At 30.3% G+C, this 23,479-nt stretch overlaps 3 protein-coding genes across 8 annotated transcripts in view; 1 reads left to right on the forward strand and 2 right to left on the reverse strand.

Moving 5' to 3' along the window:
- The window catches only part of LOC144834764 (large ribosomal subunit protein mL44-like), a 186,910-nt gene that overhangs the window by 49,902 nt on the left and 113,529 nt on the right, over positions 1-23,479 (reverse strand). The gene's annotated exons all lie outside the window — the stretch shown is intronic.
- Positions 1-23,479, reverse strand: part of LOC144834760 (stromelysin-1-like) — a 203,435-nt gene that overhangs the window by 31,738 nt on the left and 148,218 nt on the right. The gene's annotated exons all lie outside the window — the stretch shown is intronic.
- The window catches only part of LOC144834739 (uncharacterized), a 31,053-nt gene that overhangs the window by 2,567 nt on the left and 5,007 nt on the right, over positions 1-23,479 (forward strand). The window contains exons 2-13 of one of the 6 annotated variants that reach the window (XM_078689644.1): positions 4,077-4,337; positions 4,672-4,773; positions 10,632-10,790; positions 11,124-11,204; positions 11,685-11,714; positions 13,819-13,881; positions 18,115-18,150; positions 19,769-19,804; positions 20,838-21,077; positions 21,435-21,506; positions 21,756-21,905; positions 22,454-22,610. In XM_078689644.1, the coding sequence (XP_078545770.1) occupies positions 4,099-4,337; positions 4,672-4,773; positions 10,632-10,790; positions 11,124-11,204; positions 11,685-11,714; positions 13,819-13,881; positions 18,115-18,150; positions 19,769-19,804; positions 20,838-21,077; positions 21,435-21,506; positions 21,756-21,905; positions 22,454-22,598 (1,353 nt within the window). In that variant the 5' untranslated portion in view covers positions 4,077-4,098 and the 3' untranslated portion in view covers positions 22,599-22,610. Of the gene's footprint in view, positions 1-4,076; positions 4,338-4,671; positions 4,774-10,631; positions 10,791-11,123; positions 11,205-11,684; positions 11,715-13,818; positions 13,882-18,114; positions 18,151-19,768; positions 19,805-20,837; positions 21,078-21,434; positions 21,507-21,755; positions 21,906-22,453; positions 22,615-23,479 lie in introns of all 6 variants that reach the window. The other 5 variants (XM_078689645.1, XM_078689643.1, XM_078689648.1 and 2 more) reach the window with 5 other exon arrangements.

Genomic DNA, 23,479 nt, shown 5'->3' on the forward strand with positions numbered 1-23,479 from the left:
AATTTCATTAATATGTGATAATAAATTATGGAGATATGATTGATAATGTGATTTCACAAAATGGCGTATAAATGACGTCACGGATGAGTGATCACGCTGGAAAGCTCATTAGGATTAAGTTATATTATTTGAAAGATATTCTGAAATTTTGGTAATCATTGACATTAAACTTTTTGAGATAATTGTTACACAAAATAGTGTACAGAAACAATAAAAAGACTAGACATGTAACTCGTCACTTTGACGAGTTTGGTTTTCCGCCGCGCAAGTGGTGCAACATGAACGTGTAACGACGTACCTTTTAACATTAAGGGATAGGTTGAGGACAAAAGGAAGTGTTCACGTTGGCATTATGACCTGAACTGAAGAATATGATATGTTGTTATTGCTAAATTCTATTATTTCGATTCATATTTAGTATACACAGTATAATCTGTATCCATATCACACAGTGTAGAATAGGTGAAATTACGGGACCCGCTATTTATTGCAAATTTTAACATGTTGACGGTTTTAAAATGAAATGCAAAGGTAGCAATTTCGGAAGGAAATTATCTCAGCAACAACATATTAACGTCTAGAAGAAATTTGAATACGTGAAATATTGATGCGCGCTCTTTTAAATGTAATGAATTATGACGCAAAAGATGAAAATACGACTTTTTTCATTTAACTGGCCATATGATGACGTCACAACATCCGATTGGCATAATTTTCACATGATTTCGTATCTACAATCCAATAGCTTCCATAAAACGTTTTAATCGTGATTATCAAATTTTATTCTTACGAGCTATAACAGATTAAAATTTACTGTAAAGATGAAATTAATGCCACACGTAATTTAAATTTTTAGGAATGATGACGTCAAAAAAATTAAAATATTTCTAATTCATGCGAAAGACAGTTGATTGACATAGACAATATCAAAATTTGGGTGAAAATGGAAAACGGATAAGTGGAGATGCGCTCTATTAAATGTGATGAGCTATGACGAAAGATACAAAATTCCTAAATTTTATATTAGCGTGGCCATACGATGACGTCACAATGTCCGGTTAGCCATATTAATACATGATCCGATATCTACAACTCATTAACTTCCAGAAAATGTCATCCACAAAAAGTTGACCGTCTAGTTTAGAAATTACGATTGTTTAAAAAAATACATATTTTAAACGAATTTTTTAACCTTTTCATAAAAAACGCGCGCAAATTGTCCAATTCGACGTGCTCGTATGACGTATCTTTAAGTCGAAATTGTTTAAAATTTGGTAAAATTACTAGAAAAGGCTGGAAAAACATAAATCACGCGAAAAAAATACGTTTTCAATGCTACGTGCGCACCGCACACGTAAAAATTTGCGCACGCGTGGGAATTTTTTACATGCTTAAAACGACATGAAACGCGTAGAAACTTGATTAGAAAATAATTTAGCGCATTTTGAAATTTTAAATGCGTGTGCGCGCGTAACTTTGTGTAAAACACGCAATTTTGGTTCGACAGAAAGTTAGCGCATGATATAAATTAAATTTGTGCAAAGTTTCAATATAAAATGTTATTTGGTTTTTGACCTATGTTAAATACGAGAAAATCGTTAAATCGCGCGTACGTCACGTTGCGCAATTGTAAACATCATGAAAAGCTTCGCTTGACGACGTTACATAAATGTCAAAATGTTAACATAGTTCACAAAATGTTATGTTTGCAAGTTTCAGAGAAAAGCGATACACAAAAATCATACAGAAAGAAAGAAGATAAATAAAAAGTTGATGATGATTTCGTACAATCACAAGAGGTTTTCCTGCAACTTCGTTGCGGAAAACCAAAAAAAAATAAAGATTTCATACAATAACAATAGGTGATCATTTAGAATTCTAAATGATCACCTAATAATCATAACTTACATAACAAATTATGTTCTTTGAAACCCACATATTTATTGGTACAGTATACTGTGTATTAATATTTTTTTAAATATTAACTGTAAATTCATAGTACCAGAGTTGGTTCATTAAAATAATAATAATAGAATAAATAAGACCAAGAATCATTTAACAACTTTAGTCTTTGTTTAATTCTAAAAAGACAATGAAACTTACAGGTACAATACATTAACTGACATTTTACAGATTTGAATAAAAGGCATAAATTAAATAAATGAAAGAATCATACTGGTACTGTACAGTGTATAGTCGTATACTATAATACACACAATAATTTTGACTACTGTCTACTACTGTACTCTTTTCATTCAATCTATCAAATTTACATTTGCATTTGACTCATAAATATTGATTTGTCAAATTAGAATTGTTGAATTATAAAGCATCAAGGTTACTGCATGTGGATACTCAGATTGTGTTCATTTTAAAATATTATTATATTTATTACTAACTGTATTTATTCTGTATGCAAAAATAAATAAAACTGATAAGCTATTATTACAGTACTAACTGTACACTATCAAATTGTATACATTCATTATAATCATGGAGTCTAGTAATTCCCCAGGATGGTAAAATTAATTTATAATTATATACATTTACTAAATGTATATAATTATGTGCAGAAAAGAAATTTATCATTTTATACTGATATAAGAACATGGGTAAATATTAGTTACTGTTTTATTGATTTTTTTTTTAGTAATAATAAAATATATAAATAGTCAGTACAATTATCTCTCATTAATTTATACATTCATTGTCTAAGTGTTGATAATTCAGAATATTTTAATGTTTTGGTAAATCTCCCAAAATCACACCTGGGTTATACCAAAATAACACTTGGATTATACCAAAATAACACCTGGATTATACCAAAATCACACCTGGGTTATATCAAAATCACACCTGGGTTATACCAAAATAACACCTGGATTATACCAAAATAACACCTGGATTATACCAAAATCACACCTGGATTATACCAAAATCACACCTGGATTATACCAAAATCACACTTAGATTATACCAAAATCACATCTACTGTAGATTATACCAAAATCACACCTAGATTATGCCAAAATCATACCTACTGTAGATTATACCAAAATCACACCTATCTATGGGCATAGCTAAAAAAATCATAGACTATACTGTAGATGTAATTTTTCAGTGCAGATATATGCAGAGTATCCACCTTATTTGAATGCATTCTACACAGCCTAATTCCAACATACAGTAGCACCCATCTAAAGAACACACTTTATATTCTGAAAGATTGTTGTTTGTAAAATGTCTTGTTTTCATAGAATACTAGGAATCTATATAATACAGTCACCTAACACATCCTGCTGTAGGATATTTCACATAGTCTTTTCCATAATGGGATTTGACAACTTATATCTCCTCCTGTACAGCTGTATAAGCTGCATGATTTTTACCATACTGTACCTACAGTATAGTATACAGACATATTTTTTGTCACAATATAATAATCAGATAATATTATATTGAAATTAAATTACACTGGTACTGTTAGTGTATGTACATGTCTATTTATAAAACAAATTATTCTGCATAACTTTAAAATAAAATTTAATGACAAAAAAGGTCGACGTTTCGGGACCTTCATGAAACAATTCTCAAGAACAAATAAGTAAATTTGTTAATTTTACTCATTTTTTCTTGAAAATGGTTCCATGATGGTTCCGAAACGTCAATCTTTTTTGTCATTAAATTTTATTTAAAAATTATTCTATGTTGTTAGTTTAAACTATAAATACAAATTTCAAATGTTGTATAGAATTGCTACATTTGCAATTGTACTGTAGCATTACAAACCGTAAAGTAGTATTAGTAATTAGAAATTTCAATACAGTAGGTTTGGTAATGTTCAGTTTTCAAAACTGTATCATTTTAATTCCATTAACTCATTTCTGGCTCTTGTTAATATTTGTTATTTCACCTCAGGGATGTCAATTTAAATGAAGTAGATCGATTATGTTTGAAAATCATCCCTTGGAAGATAATGGACTATTCCATAAATAGACTATTCCAAACTGTTATTGATTACGTCTTGTTGGTGATAGAACTAAAATGAATATATCTTAAATTTGTTTAAATTGTAGATTGTAAGTAACGAAAGTCAAGATGTACAATGGTATTGGGTTGACGACTGCAAGGGGCAGCGGGACAAATGGATTTGTCACCCGTAACTTTGCAGTGGTTCGCAACCATAAAGATAAAGTAAACTACAAAACTGAGGATGAACTAAAACAAATGGACGCGTTGATGAATCGTAAAGGCAACATTGAGATATTGAATCATGAGAAGAAAAGAAAAGTTGAATTAAAATGTGTTGAAATGAAAGAGATTATGCAAGAACAAGGGTAAGGTGTAACAAAGACTGTGTACAGTTATTACAAAATGTGTACACACATAGATACAGAATGTCCTCTACTGTAGTAATTCGTACACGCCACCAAATAACGATTTATTTCTCATAAAATCCTTTGTTTACGGTATATCTGAAAGTTCACTTCACAATTCTGTAGAACAAAACATACTCCATGGACTTCCTTGTTTTTTTGTATGTTTTTCTTGGCGTAAGTAATAGAAATATTGTTAAGTTGTACGGGCTCATTTCAGTAACTTTAAATGCACCCCAAGGAGTTTTTAGCATGTATACTTAAATATTATTAATTTTACAAATACATATTTCAGGTGCACTGAAGAAGAAATTGAACAAAAAGTTAATGCATTTCGAAAACTTTTAATTGCCAAAGAAGGTGTTACAGAAAATGATGATGCCAACAATCGTTCACAGTAAGTATAATAATTATTGCTTGCATAACAATGATAGTGGTGATCCAAGATGAAAGGGGCATTTGTGTGAACCCCCATCTGAAGTAAATTAGAATAACCTTCAATTTGTGTTTGGGTTTATATGTGAATTTTATTCAATCAATCGTACATTTTTTGGTATTAAAATGGTAACCATAATAACATGTATTTACAGTGATTTTTACAAAAAAAAAAATTAATTATAAAATATATGCAGTGATTATTTACAGTAATGATAATAATAAAAATTAATTGTCTATATTGACTATTATTGGAAACAGAAGTTGAATAATAAATTACTGAATAAATACAAAGTTTCATTAGAGGTCTACAATCAATGGAAAAGATGAATACATATTAAATAATTATTGTAGTAAGTATAAAAAATAGCAGATAGTGTTTAGGAAGATTACTGTATATTGGGAAGGGCCTACAAATGAAGATGGTTATAATAAGCAAAAGTTATATAATGATTGATTGAATCGGGCATTACTATAAGCAAAGCTTTAAAATATTTTAAAGCTTTGCTCCTCCTCTGGTGACGGTCGCGTTCTTTGGGCCATGTTGCAAGCCGTTTAAAATGTCTTGCCCGAAACGGCCCACTGATGACAATGTGTGGTGTTTCATCATTTTACAAGATTTAAACTAAATAATGTGTTGATTACAGTTAGTACCAATTTATTAGTCCTACTGTACCGCATTTATTTTAATAAATGCCCTTCACTATAAAACATCATTTGGAATATTCAACCTTCACCCTCTAATAAACACTCCGCCACATACTGTATATTTATACACACAATATTGTATTTTAGAATTCATAGAGCGTAACAGCCACACACATACTGTACATCAAACATGACTTTTAGCATCCTGATGAAAGCTGTTAAGGGAAATGTTTAATAATCAGCTTTTTACACAACTAATGGATTGATAGCTTAAGGCTAATTATTATTAACATAGTATTTATAATACTGTATAGTACATTAACATCACATCATAAGCATTGCAGTATAAATTATTGAGAAGTCAGTGCTTTGACTATTATAGTAGGATCCTCCTTTTGGTCACATAAAAGGACACCTTACATGTTAATTTATAATATGTTCTACGGCTAACCCCTATTATAAGGCTTTAAGTAGGTTTGTTGGGTCCAAAAGGTGTCCCCTTTTTTAACGGGCTTAGGCCTGGCTAAGTGTGTAGCTTAGGCCTGGCTAAGTGTGTAGCTTAGGCCTGGCTAAGTGTGTAGCTTAGGCCTGGCTAAGTGTGTAGCTTAGGCCTGGCTAAGTGTGTAGCTTAGGCCATGCTAAGTGTGTAGCTTAGGCCTGGCTAAGTGTGTAGCTTAGGCCTGGCTAAGTGTGTAGCTTAGGCCTGGCTAAGTGTGTAGCTTAGACCTGGCTAAGTGTGTAGCTTAGGCCTGGCTAACTGTGTAGCTTAGGCCTGGCTAAGTGTGTAGCTTAGGCCTGGCTAAGTGTGTAGCTTAGGCCTGGCTAAGTGTGTAGCTTAGGCCTAGCCTAGATCTTTATTTTTCTAAACAAAGGCTGGCACTCTAGTGATAAGACACAGCCATAACCTGTATTATTATTAAAAGCTTTATTTAAAATAACCAATACAAATCAATAATTCACAGTTTGGAAATATAATTTGACTGAAATTCACTTTCACAACTTCACATTCTCAGAAAATCATTACGAGATTCTCGGCCATGATTTTGAGTATACTCTTGCAGTGTTATAATGTCATACGTCCACTGGTACTCATGTCAGAGAGTGAACGTCAAAATGCCACTAAACAAGCACTTAAATTTGCCAGTCGACGTACCAGTCGCCTAGCGCTTGCGCATATCATTCAAATGACGTAATACTGTAGGGTAGCAGTCGACATAGTCGACGTGAAATTCTGAAAGTCCCTAAAAAAACTTAACATGGTTGTGGTAGCCACAGTACTGTACAAAACCGATTTATTCAGTAAAATTACTGAGCATGCTCAGATATATACGCTCTATTGGTTTTGTAGTCGTAGTAGAACACAATCATATTTATATCTCCTATTGCTTGCTGATGAATTTTCTAAACAAAACCATGTCATTCTAAAAATATAAACAATTTATTATCAAAAAGTAAGAGATAAAAGATAATTCACAAGAGAAAAAAATGTTCCTTAATAATAGACTCTCAGGACGTAATAATGATGTTATTTATTCTTTTCATTACAATTTCACCATATGATGTTATTTTCCAAAAACAGATTTCCATATAAATTTGATCATTAAATTGTGTTATTTTCAATTAAGATTTCAATTCCACCTGGATATCAATCATTGGCAACCATATTTATTTTATTTATAAAATAGAGTAACTGTGCATATTGTTAAAAATAAAGGACAGTCATTAAAATTAAAATGACTATAGGCTTTCTGCATACTACAGTATAACAGAATAGTTTTGTTGACAATAGGTTTTCTAATTGTTAAAAATAAAGCAGTCATTAAAATTAAAATGACTATAGGCTTTCTGCATACTACAGTATAACAGAATAGTTTTGTTGACAATAGGTTTTCTAATTGGTAAAAATAAAGCACAGTCATTAAAATTAAAATGACTATAGGCTTTCTGCATACTACAGTATAACAGAATAGTTTTGTTGACAATAGGTTTTCTAATTGTTAAAAATAAAGGACAGTCTGATATTATAATCAAAATGACTACAGTATAGGCTTTCTGCATACTACAGACAGTACAAAGAATAGTTTTGTTGACAATATGTTTTCTATCTTAAAAACTGATGTTGTCTAACTACAATGTTAATACTGTTATAATAATAATTAAAGACAAATAAATGTTATGATGCTTACACATCAATAATATTCAATACTATGGAGCCTTCAATTTGCAGCAATCAACGACCAACCTACAGTACTGTAGTTCAGAGTTCAGGTCAATCGAAGTGTTGTCGTCGTCTTGACCTAGAAGCCATCAAACCTGTGTTTCGATTGACCCGACCTAAGTTGGTCCTCGGTCGTTGCATTATCAAAATCTCTCTAATTACACTCGTGATGAAAGGCTTCCCACTTTGTTTTTTTTTTAATTATACAAAACTACAACAAGTCACTACTGTATTGTATCACTCCTGTCTGATTTAAGCCTTGTCTACACTATCAAACTTTACATGTCAAAAAATGTGCCCATATATGGTAGTGCTATGCTTAAGTATGGTAGTTATATGACATCATCATGTCCATATGTGCACATCACATTTTTTTGACACATACAGTTTGATAGTGTAGACAAGGTTTAAGATTGTTTAACAACACAATATTAAGTGAGCACTTCTATAACAGTTATTGTGCCAAGACAATAAATATTTCCATTACTACATATTTGCTCCGATAAAAGTTGAATTGACTGATCTAGATTATAACCTAATAAACTATTTAGCATAAACACATAGTGTGTTGGTTATTGCATTGTTACGCATGTAAATGAGATAGAGTGTTATATTACTAATATTAAAGCAACCTGATACACATATCCATCGAGGATATTTAATTCAAAATGACATGAATTGAATATTAAAGGCATGAGAAGAGAAACTAAACATTTACAGAAGTTAAAGTAGATAACTGTGAAATGTATTGATTTTGCTTTAAAATATATTGGAAAAGGAAGTCTGTGCATGTATAAGTACTATAGTAGTGCAGTAGTTCTGTACAGTATTTCAATATTCAGTACTTTATGTTATTAAATCAACATTTGGAATGCTGTATTAAAAAAAAATAAATAAAAAACATGCTAGGCCTGCTTTCTACAGACACATGGCAATGACAATTCTAGCATTCTGTCATTCGTTTTGAATTACAGTACGTTCTGTATTTATGATTTAAATCTGGCAGTGATTCAGAGCAATATTGTATAATAAATAGTAATAGTATATAGTATTTGTTTATGTATTATTATAACATGGTTCTCACTATTATGAACCTTTTAAATAACTTTTTGAAAAAAGTCTGGAACTGGTTATTAAAAAATTAATTAAGTTTAAACACACTCATCTACAGTAATTTTAGAAATAATTTATAATGGATACTGTACATACAGTATATCTACTGAGTTTCTAGCTATTAAACGATTGTCCACATACAACCATTGTACAGTATCAACTATCATTGGATACTTAAACATTATCAAAAATCTTGTCAGATAGAGTTTCTTTCATATTTAGCATTATTTTATTCATCATGCTATTTTGTTACCTTGTTTGTATGATTCAAAACATATCTTCTTTAAGCTCTGTCTACACTATCAAACTAGTTTGACAAAAAAGTGTGATATGCCTATATATGGTAGTGATATGACATCATCATATCCATTTTTTTGTCACATAAAGTTTGATAGTGTAGACAAAGCTTCAGTTTGATTCACATAAAAGCAGTATTACTTATTCTCTATAATGAATCGGTAATGTGCTTTTGCCATTAACGTGTCAGTACAAATGTCAATGAGATACAAGGAGTTAGTGCAGTTAATAATGATAGGTGTGTTGCATACAAACCGATGCAATGCTTTAAATCGTAGGATAGTTTGTAATTTTATATCTCATTGAAGAGTTGTGGGTGAATTTCCAAATGTCAATGCGACAAGAAAATTGCAATGCTTCTAATCGTAGGATATTTAGGACAATTTAAAATAAAACGTTAAGTGGTTGGGAGAATTCCAATTGTCACAGCAAGTTGTGCAAATCATTTCTTTGACACAAAATATTGTTCTTATCCCCAAAAAGGGTGCTATAACAGTAACTGTACAGTATTCAGTATTGTACTTGGATATTTACTGGCTAGTCCATTTTGTGCCCAGACAATTTAAAATAAAATGTTAAGAAGTGGTTGGGAGAATTCCAATTGTCAATAATAAACAGCTAGTTAGAGTGGCACAGTTACAGTACAGTAATAATTATGCATAAAAACTGACGCAATATTTAAAATCGTAGGATATTTGAATTTAAAATAAAACGTTACTGTGTGTCTCGCTAAGGAGTGCTTGGTGAACTCTAAATGTCAATGCGACACAAGAAGCTAGCGCATCAGTTAATTGTGATAGATTTGTTGCATTAAACTACACACACGCAAAAATGATTTAAATCAAAGTACTGTAAATTTGAATTAATTCATGAGTTGATTGTAACCATGGAAACTATACCCATTATTCTGTAAGCTTTTGGAATCTGGTAGTTAATGTGGTTAAGGAATATAATCTGTTTTAGATCCTAGATAATAAATCGGCCACCGTACAGATTTATTCAGACGTAATTAAAAATGTCACCATACTTATTATTACTGTTGACTTTCATTCTACATTCAGATGAACTATATTTTTCACATAGACCTATCTGCTTTATGTACAATTATTTTTTGGAAAATCTTAAACACACACACACATACAGTATATATATTTTAGTGTCCAATGTTCAAGATTCAATTTATTTTCACATAATATTACATACATGAAATTTGTTTTCCTGAGCTTAGAAACATAGATACAGTACAATACAATTTAAACACAATATAAAAACGCCTTAGCTAATCATTTCTTTGACACAAAAGATTGTTCTTATCCCCAAAAATGGTACTAACTGTACAGTATTCAGTATTGTACTTGGATATTTACCGGCTAGTCCATTTCCTGGTCAGCCATGTGTTGCAAATATAAACTATTTTGTGTACTATAATCTGTAAACTGTCAGTGGTCACTGAAACGTCACTTTAGGCCTATTGAACTTGCATTAATAAGAATGAATTTTATTCAGTTGACTTTAATATAATAAACGTATTCTTCAATTTTTAGAATAATGGAGACACACCAGCTGGCTGAAGCGAAAGAAAAACAGAATGCTAAGCTAAGGGAAGCCTTTGGAATCGGGGACAATTACGTGGATGGCAGCTCATTTGACCCTGATAGAAGGGCTAAAGAAGCTGCAGCCAAAGAAAAACAAAAGAATTACGAGTAAGTGCTTTTAGATTTTGTGATGTAAGATTTCAAGTTTATAGACTGCAGAGGTCCCAAAATGAAATATCAAGAAACTTGCCAAAACATAGAGGGCACTATAATTATTATAAAATATATCCAAACATAGAACGTGCTATTTAAAAAAAAAAGAATTAGCATCAAAACAAATTCTGAAATTGCATTACCAACAATGTATTTTTCTTCTAAAAATAAATTTGGTAGTAAAGCCTACCTTGTAAATGTATATTTTATTGAATTAAATAAATATTTTATTGAATATCTAAAAAATACAGAGAAATTGGACCTGTTATGTTTGTTTTGTGTTTACAGAATTTTGGAAGAACCAGATTATGAAGAGGAAGAAAAAACCTCATTAAAACGAAAGAAGAAAAAATCTCACAGTCATAGTCGGTAAGCAATAATATCTTTCTATTAGTATAAGTGCCACTAATCGTTCTTGGTTTTTATACATTTTCTTCAGTGCAATTACAAATTTACGTTATTTCTTTAAAAAATGGAAACTAGAGACGGCAAATATTTGTCAACATTGGATAGAATAAAGAATTATGGAAATTTTATTAAAAAAAAAATCATATTTGATTTGAAGTGAAATAAAGCTATCCAAATTTCTGTTCTTAAAATGCTTTGAAATCAGTAATTTACTTGTGAACTACAAACCAAATACAAAGATTCTCGCAAAATATCACAAACATGTGATTGAAAATACTCAATGTGTTTTAGCGTTTTAATTGATCTACTATCTTCAATTTGTTACCGTACATTTTGACAGGCTAGACGCTTTGTCCCTTTGGCAAAACTGTCTTTCACAATTTGTTTTATAACATTATTTTCATACAAGTAAATGTCCTTGTTTTGTTTATTATATGCTAGCAGACGGAGGAAACATTCAAAACGAGAGAGGTAATGTATAGTAGTAAAATGCTTACCATCAATCATCATTGACTTTATCTTGCTATTATTATTTTTGTTGATAGATGTTCTTATGTAAAGCTAAAATATCGTCTCATCAGCAAAACATAAGGATGTTACCTGACACACATTTGATAATTATTAATATTACTTTTAAAACATTTTTATTTACATATTTCCCAAAGCCCAAAGTATTATTACATTATCAATTTATTATCATTAATAGCAATAGCATAGTATTAGTAGGCCTATAATGCTGGGTTTATTACATAGTAAAATATATGTCAATTTGAGGCTTATACTGTACTGTGGGCTAGCACTTAATTCTCAAAGTGCTTCACATTATTACCGCGGTCATTGGATCAAACACGTACGGTCATCTCCCATAATTATGCAGCTAGTAATAAGTGTAATTGTATTTGACCAGTGGCTGTATTCACAAATCACACTTAAGTCAGATATTTCCCTAAATATTCAGTACAGTATTTCACTTAACTCAATAAATATTGTAGTATTTCTTTTAAATTGTATTCACTTAGATTAGATAGGAGATATTTTTTTAATTTTAAGGGTAAGGTTTTACTGTACCTTAACCTAAGTGTTTACTGTACCTTAGCCTAAATGTTTACTGTACCTTAGCCTAAGTGTTTACTGTACCTTAGCCTAAGTGTGAACTGTACCTTAGCCTAAGTGTGAATACGGCCACCGGTACCCATTTACACCTGGATGGAGAGAGGTGTATAAGGACACAAGCAATGCGACAACGAGTGGTGCCGATAACACACTGTCACACGTCTTTCAAATAACAGTTGGAGGATAGGGAAGGGTCCTTTATTTGTATACAAACTTGAGGAATATAGTGTATAGATTTACCATTTAGCTATTCATATCCAATTAATGGTGTTTGTATAATATTGATTCCCGTCATAAAATAATTAATGTCGTGCAGTTGTTCGGTCGCTGTGAAGAAGTGATAATTTTCACAGTTGTCAATGATGCAAAGTTGCCTTGTATTAAATATTCATAAATGCATCACCAGTGTCTGGTGTTGAATTTTATGAAGCGTAAAAATGGAATAGTGATAGTAATAGTAATACTGCTGTAGAGTTTTAGCAAGCAAATAGGGGCAGGTCCATAGAATACCACATACAGGGTACTACTGTAGCTAGAAAGAACATTTAGGCTGTACAGTACCATGTTTCAATATCATCATTTGAAATCTATTTCGTGCCTACTGTAGATTACCTGGATAAACCAAAAATACAGTAGAACCATATAAAGGGACCATATTCAGGACCCAAGTGTCCTTATATGGATGTCCCCTGAATATATATAGGTAACTTTATTTCCAAAAAATGTAACAAAACCACGCACTGTGGATTTACAAAATCTGATAAGTTCTTACATGCACGCCTCTTACAACAACAAAAAATATAAAATAACGTAAAAATAATGATTCAAAATAGCAAAAGCCACTTATCCCCTGAATGTAGGTTATTACCCATTCAGGTCATGAAAGTGTCCTCTTTAAAAACTGATGTTCCCTGAATAAGAGTGTCCCAAAGTGTTCTACTGTACTTGTGGAACATGTTCAGTACTATTGTTTTATTGGCATGCTGGGTGTAGTGTTTTTATTTCAACTACTGTTGTAAATAAAATATCAAATATCATCAACATTATTCACATCCACAATATAAAATGTTTACAAAGCATAAAGAAACAATACTTTTTATAGTATTCAAATAATTTTTTTTCGATCATCCAAAGAAAAAATTATTTTAATACTATACAGGTATCCAGATGAACCTTTTTATATAATATGTGTATTAATGTGCGATTGTTTTAGATCGATACAATTGACAGCCATGTATAATTCTATTTTAAATAGTGACATAATGATTTTGTACAGGTATCTTACACTGTTACAGTATAATTATACTGTATATTTCTTCATTGCATTATTATAAATTTTATATTCCATTAACGATTCTAAATCAAAATTCAATTAATTGATATACAGTTCGAAATTTAATAATAATTATAATGAATTATTAATCTTTACATTAAAAATTAAAAAGAATTTTGTATTTTTTAGATCGGAGAGTGAATCACCCGTTAGAAAAGAAAGAAAGAAATCGCATAAAAGAAAGAAGGACAGGCAAAGATTCCACATCATGTGACCTACGTGTATTTACATGGTCTTGGTTAATCCAACCAATAATGACCTTTTTAAGTTTGTATAATAATATGTCTTGAATAGGATGATCAAGTAGTTATAAATATTCCACTATAAGTCTGTTAAAATTAAACAATACACTCTTTGTTCAAAGGGCAAAGTAATTTAAAATTATTAATGAATAATTGCTTACTGATTAAAATGGATGATGGTGTTTTTTTTTTAATATTGACTTTGTATCAGCCATGTTATTGTACAATTATTCATTCCCCAGAGGCAACTTTTCAAACTATGTTTCAGTTCATAACAAATGCTTATCTTTATTTTAATGAATGTATAGGAGAAATAAACCTTTTATTTCTGAAGAAAAAAAATCCTTTGCGGCAATTATTTAGATATAACATATTTTTGTGATTTCTATTAATTATCTTAATCCCTCTCAAATCAAAGCCTCCAAATAGTGACCACTGTGTGTGTACTTAAAATGTTTGACTTAATTAAAAAAAATTTTTTTTCACGTTTTAATGTACTGATTTTCTATTTTGAAAGATGTACAGTTCTGTATGTATGTTGTATTTGGTTCTTCTCTTACATTGTATATTTATGTCTTATTCATGTTTTTGATATATTAAATATCATTTCTTAAAATGCTTCAGAAAATATTAAGAACTAAAGTAATTTGACACTTGGTGGAATATTTATAGCTACATTTTACAATATAATATAATATTTTTAAATTATTTTTGTAAAGAAAAAAAAGAAACATTGTTGCATGTGTCTTAGATACTAGTTTGTGAAACGTTGCCAGTCGGTGACTCCCATTTGTTTACATTAGCATACTCATGAATAAATATGAATAAACATGAGTATATTATCAATATTTATGTAACAAGTTCCGCTTGAAAGATTGTTGCTATACTAACCAATTCCCCCAAAAGATTTCCTTACACAACACAAGAAACATAATTTATAAATTTCTTTTTTTTTTTCTTCATCTTTTCTTTGCCTTCACTTAATAATTGTTTACCTTTAGCAGGCATTAAACATTGAAGGTAAAAGCTGATAGTATGCATGTGTGTCAGTAATAAAAAGAAAAGTAGGATATCGAAGGTTCTGCGACGACACAACAAGAACCTACTTTTAGCACTTTGACCTTTGACCTCCAGTCTTTGATAAAAAAAAATCACTGTGTGCTCAATTCACAATGGAACATTACTAACTCTGTAAATCTATGATTAATATGTTGTGAAGCTTCTGAAATAAGGCATCAATCATATTTAACTTTTTTAATGAAATAATCATACAGTAATTGAATAAATTCTTCAAAAAAAAAAGCTTTACATTTTAAAAAATTTAAATTTTTGGTAGAAATTAGCAAAATATTAATTATATTTCCTATCTTTTAGCCCCAAAACAAAATGTGTTCCATTGTAATGTTGAACGCACAGTGATAAATAAATTACTGACTGGTATTTGTGATTAGCGCCACATACTTTATATTTTTGTAAATTATACAAAATTAATTAATTGATTAGTTTATTTAATTGATAAATTATTGATTATTAGTTTGGAATAAAAGTCACAAAGGTTTTATTTTTCTATTGTCTCATGGATGACATCACTGTAAGAATAGTAGACTGTAGACTTGTCTATTTTAGTAATTTGGTAAAATAATATTAATTAAAAAAATAAAACTATAACATTTTGTGGAATTTGTTTATAAGGCATTATATTGTTAGAGTATTAATGTACTATTATTATTAGTATGTGTAATAAATTTGTTCATTCTATCAATAGGTACCTCTAGTATTAGATGTATTATGGGAATAACTATTATTATAAGATACTTTAGCTGGCCGATAATCATACACTAACATATTCATAGTTTCTATTAAAATTGTCTACACTCACAAAATGGTATTCTTGTCCAATCAGAATTGAGCCATTGTAACATTAATACTAACTGAGAATTGTGTGTCGAGCTTACATACTGCACACATTTTTTAAACATTTTTTTATTCATTTGTAATTCTGGAGACTATTCTATAAATCGGTTCTCATGTTCATTGGAAATCAAACAAGCTGAAACGCTTTTCCTCACAGACTTTTCAATTTCATGGAACAACGCCAAAAACCTACGAAAAAATAGAATATTACTATCATCAGTACATCTCTAAAACCAATAAGCATTGCATAAAAATAACTGATTTTCAGTAAATCCTTACGTTTATTGGTTTAGCAAAATGTCTGTATAGTGTACAGTATGCTTTGCAGGAGTGACGCCACCACTAAATTTGTTAGGGACGTCAGAGATTTAATGTGGTATCTACATTATAATCATCCATGCCAAATTTGATGTACTGTAGTTATCAAAAAGAATGAAAATGCAAATTATTGGTTTATAATCGACATGTGCAGACGATTGTTATGCTCTGTTGGTTTTTTGTCTTGGCGTGGTATCATGCTGTTGAACCACCACCCCCCTATTGTCACTACTCTACAGATTGTCTTAGTACTACTACCACGCATTATTGGTATATCTCTTTCATGTTTATCACATTGTATGCATGATAATTATATGTTATTTCTCGTTTCATTCCTTTTATTGATGTCAAACTGTGTTGTGTAGTTTGCCGTGATTTGGTTTTCTTCTTTTTTTTATTTATCTATCACCCTACTACTCCACTGAGCTCTTAACATGCTTTTCATCCTTCTTTTAATTCACTGTGGGTTATTGTTTGTTTTATAATGATCAATGGTATTTGCATAGAAATATACTGCCTGTATTGAGTGGACAGATTAATTGATTCACAGACCAATTAATGTTTTGGCAACAGTAATTTATATGATTCTTATGCTTTATGTACCGCCAACATGGTGATATATAGAATTATTGAATTATTTCAGAACTAAATATATTCAGCATTTACTATACATGGGATATTCCATTATTGTGATCAGAATTTATCCTGCTTCAATAATGGAATGATCCTTTAAAAAATACAATTGTAATAATATTTTATTTCAAATATTCTAATCTCATTACAGGCAGTTTGTAACAATGAATGATTTTTTTAGTATTAATTTCATTGCTCGAAAAATAAAACATGTACACAGGTAGGAAGAGGTGCAAGTATTATATGTGTACATCTGCTTGACATTCTTTTGTAAAATGCAATTATCTTTGAACTCAATTAACATCTGTTTTTTTTTATAAATTGTTATTATAGCTTTCTAAAAATTGAGGTACAAATTTTTACATATGAATATTGTAAATATATCGACATTACTTTATAAATTGCAGCATTGTATACTTCTTTGTTTATTTAATGTGTCCTCATTTTTACATCAAAGATTTTAATTTAAAATTTCAAATTCAATTACTTTGTAACATTCTGCATTCTGGAAACATACATCAAGGTTTAAATGTAAGCTAAGTTCTTGTGTTGTTTGCGTTTTACTTTTAATCTTTCTTTATCTACAAATTTAAACGATTATTAAGAAATTGAAATCATTTCATTTACATCTGCTGTCATGAACTCAAAAGTTTATCATTAATACAAATTGAAACAAAATCACAATATCTCTAAATTAAGATTATCATTTGAATTTACATTTTTTAAAGATCCACCTGGAATTTGATTAAGTATTGTACTTAACCACCTGGATATTGATTAAGTATTATCCTTAATAGATGGTGGAACGTATATTAATTTGTCAGTATTTTGTGTGTAGTCTAGGATTGGACAAAAACATGTAAAGGTGTCATATGTTTATTTGTTTTTCTGTCACATGATTTTGTTGGTCGGAGGTCACAACCTCTGACCTTCAATTGTAGGGATATTTTTTTGCATGATTGCCAAGCATGAAACATAAAAATAACAAGATAATGTATTGAAACTACATGTTCATTACAATTTAATGGGAACATTTTGCCCAAACTCATTGCCATTTTTACGAACTTATGTGTTTGCTTAAAAAGGAAGAAGAACACTTTAATAAACAAAATGTGTAATTTAGCATGATATCATCCTTTAGTCCTTCCTTTTTTTTCATTTCTTTGTTGTCTGCTTCAGTTCATCCCATCCATCATACAGCCTAACAGCAAACTTTTACGTTTATATCCAGTCAGGTTTTTAAATTATTTCTTACTAAAAGTAGTGTTTTTTTTTTGTTCGGTGCTTAATATTATATTTTTTGGACTTTTTCTCCTAGGATTGACAGTTCTACACACAAAAGTAAACAACATAAGTAAGTGCAAATTACAACCATAATTCCAAAACAATCATTATTTAACCCTAACTTTATATACAAATTTAAATTATTTCACATAAAATAAATAAACTTTATTCAAATATAATTTCATTTGAGTAAATCCTACTAATCAACTTAGTTTTCTATATTCATTTCATCTTTTATTTTGGAAAAAATAATACAGAGTACAAAAATTCTCCATCCATTGTAGAACCAATAACGATTTTATTGGTTGCGGACACAATGTGTTATGGCGTTGTGCTGCCGACGTAAGCCCTGAATTGTTGTAAAATAAATAAACGGAAAAAAATTATATTGATTCATAATTCAATTTATTTCAACCAAATTTTGTTAAACAAATATGGTTATGTTACATTTGTAAACAAATTACAAATTAAATTAATAACTCATTGTGATATGATTTATAAATGTTATCAAAATTGTTAAATGAAACGATTAAATTAAAGTAAGCATTATAGATCAGTATAGTTTTATCGATACTAAAAAAATATGTATACTCAATAAAGGACATTAGTTAAGTGAAAATGGTGTGACTGTACTATGATAAAGGTTTAATGTGAATGCACTCTAGAATGATGTTGATACTAATAAAACTTTAACATCAAAACAATCCAACAAGCATCCTTATTAAACTTGCTGTCTTTGCACTTTACTCTACTTTAATCTCAAAGCTCTGTCTACACACACATCAAACTAGTTAGACAAAAAAAGTGTTATGTGCCCAAATATGGTAGTGATATGCTCAAATATGGTAGTGATATGACATCATGTCCATACTGAATATGTGCACATCACATTTTGGTGTCACATAAAGTATGATCGTGTAAACAGAGCTTTATCTATGTTTTTTAGTATTTGGTACTTCTATTCTATATATACTGTATTGTATGTGTGTGTGTTTGTTTTTGATGGCAACACCCCCTGGGCATTAAACTCATCTCACTTTCTATTATTACCGTACTGACCAAGGTATAGGCCCATCCTTTTCATATGTCAAATATAAGCCCACTCTGGTATATACAGTAAGCCAATCTTCCAAATTCATAGTAAAATGACCTATGATTATTTATAGGTCACTCTACTTATTTTTGGTCCTCTAAAGTTCTGTCTTTACTAGATCAAACTTTATGTCACAAAAAAATGTGATGTGCCCATATATGGTAGTGATATGACATCATCATGTCCATATATGGGCACAGTTTGATGTTTAGACAGGGGTTTAAATATCCCTCATTGATCCATTTTTTAGGTGACCTCATACCCTAGTCAGTACTGTAGTTGTTATAGTATATTAGAAACAAAATTTGACACTTTTAAATAGAAATATTCAGTATTTACACAGTACATACTGTATGATGCTAGTAGAAATAAGATAAATATCTAGGTAAACATACAAAATAAATCTATTTTGTTTGTTTTATTATTTCCAGTTTAGTTTTATGTTCTTTTTACATCAAATCTAGATTAATTTAAATTAAATTTTTATGTTTTTTTTTCTTAGTAGTTTACTACGTATTTATATAGACTTGTTATTGTTTTTGATGATAAACCCATTATATAATAATATTATTTACTTTTGAAATTTTTATTTCAGGTCACATAGAAGTAGAAAGCATAGAAGCCATAAAAGGTAAGAACATTTAATACACTTGCCATTTCATAATTTAATGAATGCTACTATACTGATTAAATGAATTCTTAAATTCCTAATAAACTTGCGCATTACGTAAATTCCTTCAAGCAATTTCCAAAACAGTCGCCTACAAGCATCACATTTCTTTGGCGTCAGTGGAAAACTTTTTTATTTACTTACAAAATGATTAATCATACTTTTAATATGATGGATGGATGTGTTTTAATTCCTTGGCAATTGTTGGATATTTTTACTTTAAAATCCAAGCACTATGTGATCAGTTTGGGTAAAAATCAGTGAATGAAGATATAAAAATGTTAAGGCAAAATGTAAATATTATTTGTTTCAAACAGCATATTTGATATTATTCAGATTAAATCGTTGTATTGTTTACATACAGTACTGTATGTACATATGAACATTCAATCAATAGTATCTGATTGATTAATATATAAATAATTTAAATAACATGACTACAATACAGTGAAATAAACATTTTACTTTCTGGATATCAACAATGAATTTATGTTTAATTTATTTTTATTTCATAACATTGCTAGCAAGGGCCGGTCTCTATTGTGGTGGATTAAAGCTCTCTGTCTACACATTTAAACTTTATGGGACAAAAAATGTGCCCATATATGGACATGATGAAAGATGTCATATTATTTTATATTTGGTAATATCACTACCATACAGTATTTGGCAGTGCTTAAGACTGTTTTTCTGCTTGGTGGTCTGAAGTTCATTTTAGTCTTGTTTTTTATTTTCAACAAATTTGAAATTTGTACTCCAGTGTGTTTGACTATAGTATTATAGACCTTACCTATAGAACTTACACACTTATTGTATTCAACCATAGAGATAATATCTGTATGATTCAACTTAAACACTTACTGTATTCAACTTAAACACTTACTGTATTCTACTTAGACACTTACAGCTATATATTTATCCGAGGTGTTAAATATATTATATTCAGGTACAATCAATCACATGTATAATTTGTTGTTGTTTATTTTATCTTTAGAAAACATCATAGAAATGATGAAGAGTCTGAATCTGCCGCTGATTCTGCCCACGAGGTAGAACACACTTCCGATCATCAAAAATCGCAGTCATCCAAAAGATCCCGCAGGAAGGAGCATCATGATTACAACAAATCTGATGATAGGAGAAGGAAGCGCAAATCCCGTTCACCCGCGTCCGATTACTCATCCGAGTCGAGCCGATCACGTAGTCGTAGTCATACACCGCGCAAGAAGCATAGGTCAGTATTTTCTCGGGTGATAAAATGCTTTAATTTATTTTGTATTTTTTTTTTTTTATTATATATTTAGGCAAATTGCCAAGGATAACCATAAGCGAATTCATTCACTATTCTTCTTAAAGGTAGCAATCCTGTTCACAAGACAAACATATACACAAGATGCTCTACATAAACAAAGTCTTATTACAAGTCTTTGGGAGTGGAGTTGTAATTTGGCATTAGAAAAAATCCTGACATATGACAGGACTTGAACCCAGGACCCTTGAATTGGTAGCCAAGCATCATAACCACCAAGCCACAACTCCAATTTGAATTACATCTTGTTTACCTGTGTTTAATTATTATTATTATTTCTAGGTCTCGTGGACATTCCGATAGCCCCAGTAGACGGTCAAAGTCTAGAAGCTTCTCTCGTTCTAGAAGCAATAGGTATGTATATTACACTATTATGAAATAACAAAATAATACAGTCTTTACATTTCTGAAATTGAAGGATTAAAAAGTTCTTGTTCAGTGACTTTTATGTAACCATTACTCATCAACTGTAAATGTAGTATACCACAAGCAACTGTATCCAAAACAAGGATATCATCACCTGAAATATATGCAAATTAGGAGATGTTACTTTGCTTACTAATTATCTTGTAATATTTAATTAAAATTTGTTTTCTTCTTCAGCCCAACTTATCGTCGTTCAAGATCATACTCACAAGACAAGGAAAAGCGAAGGCATTCACGTAGTAACAGCAAAGAAAACGGCAAGCAGTGGTCTCCAATCCGCAAACGCAGAGACTCGCCCAGCTTTTTAGATGCCCGTAGAATAACAAGGTACAGAACGCATCTGAAAAGGTGCTGATAAATATATAAACAAATTGATTTTTCCCAAGTATCTGCTTTCAGAAAAATAAGGATAAAGGCAATATATGGTAACGTATACTTGCAGTGTATAAAGATGAAAGCACAATTTTAACTTCTTCAATGTTTGTGTTGTAAAGCAGTGATCTTTAAATGTCGATAGTTAAATTTGAATATAAGCTATTTTTATTCGTGTTTTTATTCATTATTGAATGCATGAGTCCGCCATTTTTAAGCATGATATGTTGGATTATATTTTTTGGGAAATCATTTTGTCATGGTGGAAATTTTATTATGGCTTTTTAAGTTTTAATGTTGCAATCAAATTTATTTTATCATGTAATTATCATTTAGTAGTCATGGTGATAATCTTTTAATTCTATCAACCCCAAAATATTGGGAATTGGTGAATGAAAAGATTAATTCGATGTTAGATATACTTTTATTTTATCAATGTTTGGTAAACAATTGTGAATAATATATATGCATATAAATGTATTTTTGCAAACTATTTTTTCAAGATCACCCGACAGATATAGGGGTCGTGAGCACCGTAGCCATGTGCACTCCTCACGAGATTACTCGTCTCGTGAACATCGAGATCGCCATCATTCTCCCGATCGCAGGGATCACCGTGAAGAGAACCGGGACTACTACAGACGTTGAGCCATCGCATCAGTGTGTATGACAGCTTGTTTTAAGCATCTAAATGCAATCTCACATTCAGCTACATATAAGGCTATGTTTTTAAAATATATATATATATATATCTACATTAATAGCGAGAAGATCCTTTCTACATTTCTCTCTGGCTCCAAATTTCTCCCTAATATCGTCAAATTTCTCCATGGATAATTTTGTCAAATTTCTCCCTAATGTCACCAAATTTTTTCGTAATGCCACCCAATTTCTCCCTAATGTCACCAAATTTCTCCCTAAATGCTACCAGATTTCTCCACAATTCCACCAAATTTCTTCCTAATGCCTCCAAATTTCTCCCTAATGTCATCAAATTTCTCCCTGTTACCAAATTTCTCCCTAATGTCACCATATTTCTCCCTAACATCAATTTGCATATTGTCCCTCACAAACCCTTTCTCTTTATTCCACTAATGTAGAAGATATATAAATATATATATAACATATATAACAATTTCAAGCTACTGACACAAATTGTTAAACACAGATAATAATAATAATTGTTATCAATATATTGTGCAGTCAATCAATGTTTAATGAACTTGGATTTGATCATTTTCTTTGCCATCATCTTGTATTATCATCTGTCAATCATTAATATGAAATTTAATGAGCAAAGCCTAATAATTAGATGATGAAAAGCAATAGACTAAACTCAATAGACAATTTTGTGTTTTATATTCAAGCAAAATTTATTTTCCCATGCTTGTATAAAGAACTGCGGCATGTTTTGGTACCTACAACTGTATAATTCTTTCACTCTCAGCTATCTATATGAGAAACTGTATTTTTTTTTTTTTTTTTTTATAAACCATTCTAATTTCCAAAAAAAATAGTATAACAAGAAA

Source organism: Antedon bifida, chromosome 2 (assembly GCF_963402885.1).
Source record: "Antedon bifida chromosome 2, ecAntBifi1.1, whole genome shotgun sequence".
Lineage (NCBI taxonomy): Eukaryota > Metazoa > Echinodermata > Crinoidea > Comatulida > Antedonidae > Antedon > Antedon bifida.